Source organism: Ostrinia nubilalis (assembly GCF_963855985.1).
Source record: "Ostrinia nubilalis chromosome W unlocalized genomic scaffold, ilOstNubi1.1 SUPER_W_unloc_5, whole genome shotgun sequence".
NCBI lineage: Eukaryota > Metazoa > Arthropoda > Insecta > Lepidoptera > Crambidae > Ostrinia > Ostrinia nubilalis.
Window position 1 is genome coordinate 160,373 of NW_026973572.1, and position 12,016 is coordinate 172,388.

Here is a 12,016-nt window from a genome sequence, read left to right on the forward strand (position 1 = left end):
AGCATGATCAGTGAAGTAAGAGTCAAATACTAGTGTTACTATCCTCTTTCCACTTCTAAACATGACATGGTCCAGACATCTGTCCTCGCGTGTTGGAAAAGAATGCGCAGGTAAGAGTCCATGGGATGCCAGAAGATTTAGATAGGGCTCAGGTCTCGGTTCACGCTTTTCGGACAAGATATTTATATTGATATCTCCTATAATCGCAGTTGTTTCATATTTGGCTAAGGTGAGTAATAAGTCGTTTAAAGAATCCAAAAAGTTAAAAATATTTTTGTTTGAAGGTGAGCGATAGATAGCTACAACTGCTATTGCCCCATTTAGAGTGAGCAACAAACTACTACAATCGCTTAGGTCAGCAACAGCTACTTCACATTTTAAACCTAATTTTGTGAAAACAACAACGCCATCATTCTGGTTCTGTGCGTTAGATTTGTACGATTTGTAGCCTTGTAGTACAGGGAGATTATCAATTTTACTGAGCCAAGATTCCGTTAAGATAATAATATCCGGATCAGTATTCATTCTAGACAGAAATATCAGGACCTCGTCAAAGTTTTTGCTTAAACTTCTGATATTCACGTGGAAAATTTTTAAATAATCAGACTTATGATCAATATAAGATGAACAGTCCTGTGGAGAACAATAGTAGGAGTCAAAAATGCGAAAATTATCAATATCTTTATTTAGAGTATTAATAGTAGTATTATCCATTATATATCCATTATTTAATAAGATTTGGTAGGAACATGTAAAATTATCCTTGCTGAGATTAAAATTCTGTGTAAATTGCCCTGGTTTTTTGTTGAAATTACCAGTCTGGTTCACTATATTCGATTGCGATTGACAAGAGTACGATTTGTTCAGTGGACAGACGCACAAATTCAATATGTACTGGGTGTTTAGTGATTGTGAGAGGTGAGTTGTTTAGTAGAGTGTGTGTGCTTTGTGTGAGTTGTGTTTTAATGAAGCTTGATTGTTTGTGTGTATTAGTAGTACATTATAAATGAAAGTTTCAAAGGCAAGATTGTATAAAAAATTAAACTTATCTAAGGCTAGTCAGGTGGTCTTCTCCAGGCCACTCAGATCTGCTTCAGAGTCGATTCGTATGGTTTTTTCACCCTCCTTTTTTCTTAGGTATATTTGTCCACGCGAGATCCAGCAAAACGAGTAACCACTGGAGCCAGCAAAACTTCTTGCAAGAAAGAAAAGTCTTCTCATTTTTGGTGTCAAATTTTCTGAGATGAAGATAGGTTGTGAGGTCCCTTGAATGTTGATGTGTTCGGTGCTGAATCTGTTTGCTTTGTGGGTATTGTTAAAGTCCTTAAGGCCCTTCAAAAGCCTCTCTTTCAGGAGTACACTATTTAAGTTGCAGACTATAGGTTTGTTTGTTAGGACCTTGGTACTGACCCTGAAGATATCAGAGACGTCTGAAGCAGCCAGATCGACCTTCAAGGCCTTTGAAATTTTCTGAAGAACGTTCATTAAGTCTTCCTTCGTCTCAGATTTAGGTACCGGGATATTACGGATTTCAATACTTGCTGACCTATTTTGTCTTTCTAGATTGTCTATTTTGGTTTCCAGGAGTCTAACGTAAGCACTGTCCTCCTTTCGTTCACTTTCCATTTTATTGACCTTTGACTTAAGTTCGGAGTTTTCCTGCGAGAGAAACTCAATAGAATTGCGTATGTCCTCGTTTTGTTTGCAAATTTCATCCAACTTATTTTGTAGACAATCTAGCCTTTTTTCCTGTTGGTCTCTGTACTCCGCTATTGAACCTTGCAGTGAGTCAAACTTACGATTTTGCTCGTCCTTGAAGTCCTTGAACATAGATTTCATACTGTCCATGAAATCACCCATAGTAATCTCTTCTCGAGGGCGTTTCTGTCTTAGTGTGACGCCCTTACTTTCTGGGCGACTCGATGGAGGAGCCGCCACGTCCGGCTCAGCCTCACCGCGTAGCGGGGATACGGACGGAGGGGGAGTTCTCTTCAGAGGCATGTTTTTGTGTTTTGTACTAGGGTCACAGAGGGCGTAAGTAGGTATTGATTCGCACTTGGTGCCAGATTACGAAGTAGATAAGTGCAGCTCTTTTCTGACGGAAAGTACCAGGCAACAAGAGCCAGAGCCGCCCAGGAGGTCACACGCACGCGGTGGAATTTGCTCGGATTATTTCAGAAGGTGAGTTCCGCTTACAACTATGCGGTCGAGGTACCAGGGAGACAGGCGTCGACGCGGGTGTGCGGAGTGCGCGCAGGCAGCAGTGAAGGACGCACTCAGGGACCGCTAGCCGTCACTTTCACACACATGTATGTCCTTGTTGCGCTTCAATGGACATCCTCCTGTTTATGCACTCCTAATTTTTCACTTCATTTAAACTGTAGAATTTAGATTTAATTATTTATTTTTAAGTTGATAAAGCGTTTGGCACGTCTACTCGTTGTCGAGGTCCGCGGGGAAGGATGACAGTGTGGCCATCGATAACCAACCGGTAGTGACGTCACAGTCTTATAGCGGATGTAGTCAAATGGCGTACTCTGCATTACGGATGTGGCGGCGTTGGCTTGGCGTTGGCTTGGCATTGGCTTGGCATTGGCTTGGCGCTGGCTTGGCGCTGGCTTAGCGCTGGCTTAGCGAGGCAGGCATAGGCTGGCATACGGTGTTGCGTTACAATCGGCCATCCTGAAACAATTGCTCCCGCAATGGGAACAGAGAGGTTTGTGATTAGCTTTCCATAGCAGATCTATTAAATCTTCAGTCTCCAACTGCTCGTCCGAGCTGCTGGCACTGTCAGACACAGGAGCTATACTTTGGTAAGGCCACAAAGAGTCTGCAGAAACTAATGCCGTAAAACTTTTGTATTTAAACCCTTGATGCTTCTGAGTTTGTACCTATCATTGCCAACAACTTTGGTTATAATATAGGGACTAGAATAGAGCTATGTAGCTTAGTGTTGGCCTTAGCAGTACTACTAGTAGGAGCCTGTCTCCTAAGCACCAGATCACCTTCCTTACAAACATGAGCGTATTTTTTCGACGTTTATCAAAATTACGTTTCATCCTGGCACTAGCTTTTGTTATACGATCACTTGCATTCGCAGGTTTGCTCTTGTGTAGTTTCAACAACACGCCCCGGTATAGAAACATCGCATACTGACCTACCACTATGAGAAAACATCAACTCATATGGCTTAAACCCAGTAGTTTCATTAATGGTATTGTTTACCCCAGACTACATCAGGCAACGAATTGGACCAGTGTTATCCGCAGCCTCGCCCGGGTCCGTAGCACGCAAAGCATTGCGAATAGTTCTGTTTGTAGCCATTAGCACGCGGGCATGAAATAGCTGTCAACGTATGTTTAAACTGTCTATCTGTTCCAAATTTCCTAAAATATCTAGTACTAGTAAAAATATCCAAACAAACTAAAATCCTTTTTAGTACTCTGATAGTTTCTATTGAGTTTACTGTTCGAGTTGGTTCCGCAATAACAAATTTACAAAATGCGTCGGTTATCACTAACATTTATAACGCTTGCCCTTTTTATTTTATTCTACAGAATGGACCAAGATAGTCTACGTGGACCATTCGAAAAGGCTCGCTTGGTTTGGGAACAGGGTGCAACATACCTTCCTTATTGCCATGTTCGCCTTTCTTATAAGCACAATGTAAAAAAACTGTTACATATTTACGAATAAATATTGCCAAATAATATAAAACAATTAGAGGGAATCAAATTTAAACGAACGCTCAAAGACTGGTTATTTGACAAATCTTTTTATAATTTAAATGAATATTTTAATGTAATGTAATGAATAATTTTATAATAACTGACATTGCAAAATAATAATCCAATTAATAATTAATTATGTTTTTGACAATTTATATTGTACGTCCGAAATGGATAAATTGTGTACTTTAGCATTATGTGCCTTTTATGTAACACCACTGTATCAACACAATTAACAATAAATGCTTATCTTATCTTATCTTATCTTATCTAAATCGTGACATTTTAGGAAACCAAAAATCAGTTTTGATCAATTCTAGGTATACAACGTTTAAATCCTACCGTGCCCTTTTTCGTCATGATGCATTTGAACTAGGTATTTACCACTTAGCTGTTCTGGAGCATCTTATTGAATCTTACCAATTAATGGGAATTACTACAAGACGATTCCCGTATAGTGTTTTTCGGTAAAACATATCATTTATCAACACAAAATCTTTTGTTGTATCGAGGCCTGCCGTACTACTTTTTAACTGATCAAGTATAATTTTTAATTTATCGCCTTGAGACTGAAATTTACTGAGGTTTACTGAGACTTGAAACATTAAATAAATTTAGACACACTTTAAACAAATGGCTATTAGCTAAGTGCTTCTACTCCATTAAGAACTCCAAAGGAATAAATGTTGACATTTTAATGTGTATTTTATGAATCATATTGTGTAGTATTATATTCAGTTTAAATATATAACCTAGACATATAATGGAATCGGAATTAATCACTTCATTGTATTTTTAATTATTTACTAAAATGTGCTTTATTAAGCTAACTATTTTATGATCAAACCACTGTACCATATCACACCATATTCTTGGAAATAAATGTTATCTTATCTTGAATTGTATGAAACCAATCTGAAACTTGTAACTGTATGACGACTCAGGGCATCGACGTGACGCATCCTCTCGCCTGGTTTGTATTCAACACTTACTTATATCATAATAATAATAATAATAATATAGCCCTTTATTCAGATCAATTAACAATACAAACATGATCATTGTAACAAAGTAACAATTTATATTTTGTTGAAGTTTTAATCTATTCTCCTGCTTATTTTCTGCAGATCTGTTTGCCAATCGGCAAAGGCCTCCTCCAACCTTTTCCATTCTGATCTTTCCTGAGCGACTCTATTCCACATCACTCCTGCCACTTCTCTGATATCGTCGTCCCACCTTTTCTGCGGTCTGCCTCTCTTCCTTTTGCCTTCCCTGGGATACCATCTTGTCACTTTCTTACTCCATTTGTCTTACCTCTTATCATGTGTCCTGCCCATCTCCACTTGAGTCTTCTAATTTTAAGTGTTACATCAATACTTTTTGTTTTGTTTCTTATTGTACGGTTTCTCATCCTGTCTGACTTCCTGACATTTAGCATACTCCTTTCCATAGCATATTGGCAAGTTGCGAGTTTGCTAGTCGTTTCTTGCGTTAAAGTCCAAGATTGGCAGCCATAAATGAGGACGGGTAGTATGCAGGTGTTGAACAGTTTGCTTTTGAGGTTTATGTGAAGTTTATCGTCTTTCATAGCCTCTTTCAAGCTCCAGTACCTTTTCCAACCATTTGTTATTCTTCTCTGTACTTCTTTGCGCATAGGATCTTTTTGTGTTATGAGTTGTCCCAAGTAAATGTATTCGTCGGTGTAGTCGATTTCTGTGTTTCCTAGTCTTATAGTGGTTTTGTTTCCATTGGTGATCACTCTGGTCCTTTCAGGGTTTAGTTTTAATCCTACCTTCTCGCTTTCTCTCGCGAGGTCTTCCAACATTTTATTGACGTCTTCGGAAGAATTGGCAAAGAGAACTATATCATCGGCGAATCTCAAATGCGTCAGCGATGTACCATCCACATTTATCCCGAGATTTTCCCAATTCAGTTGTCTAATGATGGATTCTAGTACCGCGGAGAATAGTTTTGGGGATAGGGAATCTCCCTGCCTGACGCCTTTTTCTATTTTGAATGGATCGCCTTTCTTTTCTAATTGTATTCTAGCAGTACTTTGACTATACACGTTTTTTATTAATCTAATATATTTATGCTCAACCCCTTGTTCTACTAATGCTTCCCATATGTTGTTATGTAGTAAAGAGTCAAATGCTTTACTGTAGTCGACAAATGCAATGTAGTATGTAAGCTGGTATTCATTGTACTTCTCTAAAACTTGACGTACTACATGAATGTGGTCAATCACAGAATAGCCTTTACGAAATCCAGCCTGCTCGATGGGTTGCTGTTCGTCTAGTGTGCTTTCGATTCGTTTTAAAATTATCTTGGCAAAGATTTTATAAATGTTGGACATGAGACTGATAGGGCGATAGTTTCCAATATCGTATTTATCTCCTTTCTTATACAGAAGAATGATGTTAGACACTGTCCATTGCTGGGGGATTATTTCAGTGGTCATGATATTGTTAAACATATCCGTGAAAATAGGTATTAAAGCTTCTTTGCTTTGTCTTAGGATTTCATTGTTTATGCCATCGGGGCCTGGAGATTTGTCTGCACTTTGGGTATTTATTGCTTTCTCAACCTCATCTTGAAGAATGTCAGGGACGTCTGATATTTCTGCCAAATCGATTTCGCTTTCAGTTCCGTTACTTTTGTACAGTTCCTTATAATAAGAAGTAGCTGTTCTAAATATATCTGTTCTGCGATAATTCCATTTTCCATTTGTGTTTTTCATTTTGACGATCCAGTCCATTGAATTTCTCAATTCTTTGTTTGCTTTTTTGACTCCGCCTGTTTTGCCTATATATCTTTCAATTACTTCCATTCTGGTTTGTTTCCTATCCTTCCTTATGCTTTCTTTGATATCTTTACTAATTCTCGTTAGTTGCTTTCTTCTATCTTGTGTGTCTTTTGTTTTGATTAACTTGCTTCTTTCTTCTAATAGTTTTGTAGTATCTGTTAGCCACTTTTTCGTTTTTGTTTTGGTGTTTGTGCTGAGTTTTATCTGGGTTTGGATGATATCTTCTATCCAGTTGTATTTTTCTTGTGTTTCCAATTTCCTTGTGTTAAGTTTAAAGTCTATGAATTTGTTCCTAAGAGCGATTGCTATTTGTTTTGACTGATGTTTTCCGAGCTTTGTATTTCCTGGGTTTTGTCTAGGTCTTACTTTCTTTGGTTGTTTTGTTGCCAATTCTGTTCTGATTAGTTTATGGTTAGTGAAGTTTAATTGGTTGATTACGGTAAAGTTTGTGAAGCAGTTGCTTCTATTGGACATTATAAAGTCAATTTGGTTTTTATATTTACCGTCAGGCGAGATCCAGGTCCACATGTTCTTGTTCTTTTTCATGAATGTAGTATTTAAGATGGTTAGGTCATTTTCAAGGGCAAAGTTCATAATATATTCACCATTTCTACTTCTGGTTTTGTTATTATACGTGAATGGTCCTAGTACCTTATTTTCTTCTGGGCGCCTTTCCCCAATTTGGCCATTACAGTCTCCCATTACTATAAGGTTTTGGTAACCATGCTCTTGAATAGCTTTGTTTAGATTTAGATAGAATTTATTAATCGTTTCAACATTTGATTGTTCGGTAGGTGAATATATTTGTACAATAGACCACGGATCTTTGTATCCTGGTAGTTTCAAATTCATGATCGCAATACGCTCTGAGATTCCTATGAAGCCTTCTACGTATTCTGCTATCTGTTTTTTTATAATAAATCCAACCCCATACTGTCCCGGGGTCTCGCCTATGTGATAAAGTATATAATCTGGGTAGGATGTGATATTTTCGCCTATTCTTCTAACTTCACTCAGGCCAACAATGTCCCAATTAATGTGTTCTAAGGCATATATTAGTTCGGTGAGATTTTCTTCATTCTTTAGTGTAAGTGCGTTGAGGGCTGCGACGTAAATTTTTTCTTTTTGAAGTTTATGACTTGTGTTATTTCTTGATGTTGGAGGGTTGTGGTCTCTTTCCCCAACCCTACTTATATCATAATCTTGAGTAAAAAAATAATCACAACCTTGCGATTCGTAGGATAATATCACGCTTCGTTAAAGTAGCTCGCACTACAGTACAGTCAGTTACAATTTTGACATGTTTACCTACTACATACACACGAAATTTTCGTAACGACTCGTCTACCGCCAATGTTTCGAGTTCGTAGCTAAGTATGATACATGCTCTTTTCCTTACAAGTAAGTAACGCCGCTAAAGTACATGACAGGTCGTAAAGTTTCATCAGATTTTCGTTGTAATAATATAAGTACCCGCTATTCCTGCTTTGCATGCATCTGTACGTATTTCTGTCGGCAAGGCGGAATCTTATAATGCTAAAACCGGCGTAGCGCAAATACACTTTTTCAGTTCCTCAAAACTGGCGATTTGTTTACTTACTATTCCAAAAGTAGGTATTCCAAACACAAGTATTTTTTTATTTTGTTTAGATCAGTTAACGGACGGGCTAGTTGTGCGAACTTGTAAATAAATTTTCGAAAATAACTACAAAAACCGATATATTGACGGACCTCATGAACACTTTTGGGTGCTGGAAATTGTGAAACTGCAGTCAACTTTGATTCTGCAGGCTGTAATCCGTGTTGTGAAATTTCATGACCTAAATAGGTGTACTTTATTTCGTTAAAAGGAGCATTTTTTTTATTTAGAACTTTTGCAACACTTTTTGTAATATTTGAATTCCTGAATCGACATCTACCGAGGGCAATAAGAGATCATCTAAAAACGCCAGGATTTCGTTTTGAGGACCGTCAGTATTAGATGCTGTTCCGTTTTGGTTAGCGTTCACGAGTTTATTATTAAAAGGCATAAAAACAGCCGGTGAATTGGCTAGACTGAAGGGAACGCGGGCATATTCGAATTGTCCTTGCTTACATATTCGAATTGTCCTTGCTGACATAATAATGAAAGCACTTTTGTGAGAGTCTTCAGGAGACAGTAAAACCTGATGGATACCCTTGTGCCATATCGAGACAAGTAAAATTTACCTTACCGGCTAATTTTGAAATGTGATCTTCCTATATTTTATCGTTACAGTGTTCAGGGCACGATAATCTACGCAAAGCCTGCTGTCGCCGTTCTTTTTCTTTACTAATATTACGGGCGATGCTTAATTAGAATCAGATTCTTTTATATTAATACCGGCATCTAATAATTCCGAAACTTTAAGCCTTTAGTATCTCTTGCTCACAATGATAATCTATAAGGTTGTCGATATATGGGCTGATCAGTGGCGAGTTTAATTTTAATTTGAACTAAATCTGTACATCCTATGCCGTTTGTATTACTTGCAAAACTATCTTCATACTACATTATTAAAGCAATCAAACTACTACGCTCGTTTTCATTTAATTTTCCTATCCTTATATCGGTCAGCGAAACACCACCTATCATAGGGTCGGACTTTTAGTCTACCGATGAGACATAATGTGAATCTAACATATGCGAGGCACTTTTGAGTTGAGACTGGCTTGGCACTTTAAATAAACAGAAATCATAAGATGACATGGCTTGGCTACTGACCTGGCTTACTGTTGGCTCCTCGCAGCTCAAGGCGCGCGTCAGGACTTGACCAGCTATCCACACGCACGACGTCCTTTCCACCAGTGTTCACCACCTTGATGTTATCGTTCGAATCGTGTATATTTCCAAGCTGATCGATTTTCTTCAATCACGTAGATACTTTTTTCTTCTCCGTCTGGGTCAAATTCTGGTATGAGCGATGCAGCACGATGAGCACAGTTTCTTGTTCTAGGTCACGTATCGCCCTGTCCACTTCATTTTCCGAAAGATGCTTCAATAATTTTCTTGCCGGGGGTAGTGATAAATCACGGTCATCTTCGTTTTCGTTTTGGTTTGGTTCTCGGTTTGAAGAATTCCATCCAGGTGGCCGGACCCCGTAGCCTCCATCTCCAGGACGATTACGTTTCATATCCCACTTCTGAGTGAAACAGAAGGGAATGGAAACACTTGCTTACAAGTAAACTTTTTATATTTCGCACAGTAATCGGACAGAGTTTCAGCTTGACTTAGTATTCGGTATCGAATGCCCCGGAAAATGAGCTCCTCAGCTATATAATACAAAAAAAACCCCCACCCAAATGGTGTGGCCATCGATAACCAACCGGTAGTGACGTCACAGTCTTATAGCGGATGTAGTCAAATGGCGTACTCTGCATTACGGATGTGGCGGCGTTGGCTTGGCGTTGGCTTGGCATTGGCTTGGCATTGGCTTGGCGCTGGCTTGGCGCTGGCTTAGCGCTGGCTTAGCGCTGGCTTAGCGCTGGCTTAGCGCTGGCTTAGCGCTGGCTTAGCGCTGGCTTGGCGCTGGCTTGGCGAGGCAGGCATAGGCTGGCATACGGTGTTGCGTTACAATATTTTTTTTTGTCATTAAAATAATTACGTAAACTGTTCATCCTTTCAAGTAGTAAGATTCAAAATTTTCTTTAACAGACGTCCGTAGTTCTCTTAGCTAGGCCAACTAACTTTTGCAATATTGTCTAAGTCAAAGACAAAATTCTCTTAATTGCATTAGCTATTATAATAGCGCTCGCAAAATTGACATAAAAAGTGAAAGACTACTAAAAGAAAAACTTTAAACTTCTGCTCTTATGGAACATTGACGTTTCATATCTTTTGCTCTACCAAAAAAATTAATTAAAGTGTATTATCCACCACCTGTCTCTGAAATCTTGGTACAGGTACTAAGTTCTTTTTATAGTTACAAATTGCATAACGTTTTTTTATGACTTTTTACAGTAATATAATATTGTGTTTATTCGAGGTCACTAACTGATGTAGTTCTTTGAGAAAACTAAATTAGAAGAAAAAGCTTAATTCACCTAGAAACTACATGTAGGTCAGACTAACGGCATAATAAGTCAGTTACGTCATTATATTTTGTTAATTCGAAGTATATTTTTGAAGTTGAATTATACAGGGTGTTAGGTAAATGGGTATATGAGCCGACACTAGCCCATGTTAACATGGTCATATAAATGGTATGGTGAAGTCAGAAAATTTATATCTTCATTTTAGTTATTTTAATTTTCATACAAATCGGATTTTATAAAATTTATTTTGTATGAATATTTAAAAAAATAAAATAATGATATCAAATTTCTGACTTCACCATACCATTTATATGCCCATGTTAGCATGGGCTAGTGCCGGCTCATATACCCATTTACCTAACACCCTGTAGATAGACAAGATATTGTACTTGGCAAAAGAACCGACCGAAAGTCCGAACTGATGAGAATTTTAAAATAAACGAATCATTAATTAAATTCACTTTACTTGTGTAAAAATATTTTTAAAAATATCTTTTTTTTTACGCTTTTACTTTAACGTTCCTTTATACGTTATCATCGAATAATTTATTATTACCTTTAATTATTACTATTAAAGATTTACTACATAAGCTAATATTCCCATATTTACTGTAGGTATGCGTAATATTCCATGTGTGCGCAATAAAAAGAAAACAACCAATAATAAAAAAAATACTTTCTTCACTAGAGTCTATCAGAAATTTTACGAACATCCTGTGACACTGCTCTTTCAGTAGAACTGGAAGAAGATGAGTTCCTTTGCGTATTTTTCTTCAACCTTGGCCCCATAGAAGACGATCGTGGTGGCGCATTCTTACTGGACGACGACGACAACTTCGTCCGCTTAGCACGCTTATTTCATCGTCAGCTGACGGGTGTCCCTGGTGGTACCTATACGAGCTCCATCTTCAGTCGTCGTTGTACTCAACTGTGAAATAAAGTACTCGACGAAATAAACTGTGTCTGACCAGCATCAACTCAACATCATAATATGGAAGCTATGTTCATTAAGCAAAAATTTGATTTATTTCTTTTCCAAAAATCCAAATCTCAAAAATTTAAATCTAAAAAATCTTTTGTTCGAATAATTATACAGTGTGTCCGGGCATGTAGTGATCAAACTTTAAGGGCGTAATCTATGGACAATTTTATCAGTAAACACTAAAAAGTAGGTGCAGGCAAACTTTACATGTTTCATAATCTTGGCACCGACTCCAAAAGTATCAATCATGGTATACCTACATAAATATTAATTCGTCCTAATGAATAAGTAGGTAATTAGTAATTATTTTTCTACTTTTTAGTGTAGGTTTTTTGGAGTCGGTTTTTTTTTTTCATAAAATTTTACTTATTTCTTGCTTTTTAGTTAACTAATTATTACCTTGATGTTACCACTGAAGGTAGGCAGTACATTAAGATCATATTCTTC

The 12,016-nt window shown here is 37.7% G+C and overlaps 1 protein-coding gene across 1 annotated transcript; it reads right to left on the reverse strand.

Annotated features, from left to right (window-relative positions):
* Positions 1–1,059: 1,059 nt before the first annotated feature.
* Positions 1,060–2,001, reverse strand: LOC135087407 (uncharacterized). The gene has a single exon (XM_063982180.1). The coding sequence runs from the start codon at positions 1,999–2,001 to the stop codon at positions 1,060–1,062; it is 942 nt and encodes a 313-aa protein (XP_063838250.1).
* Between the last annotated feature and the right edge of the window lie 10,015 nt (positions 2,002–12,016).

Coding starts and splice junctions, on each gene's coding strand:
- LOC135087407 (XM_063982180.1), bottom strand. CDS start 2,001: ATGCCTCTGAAGAGAACTCCCCCTCCGTCCGTATCCCCGCTACGCGGT.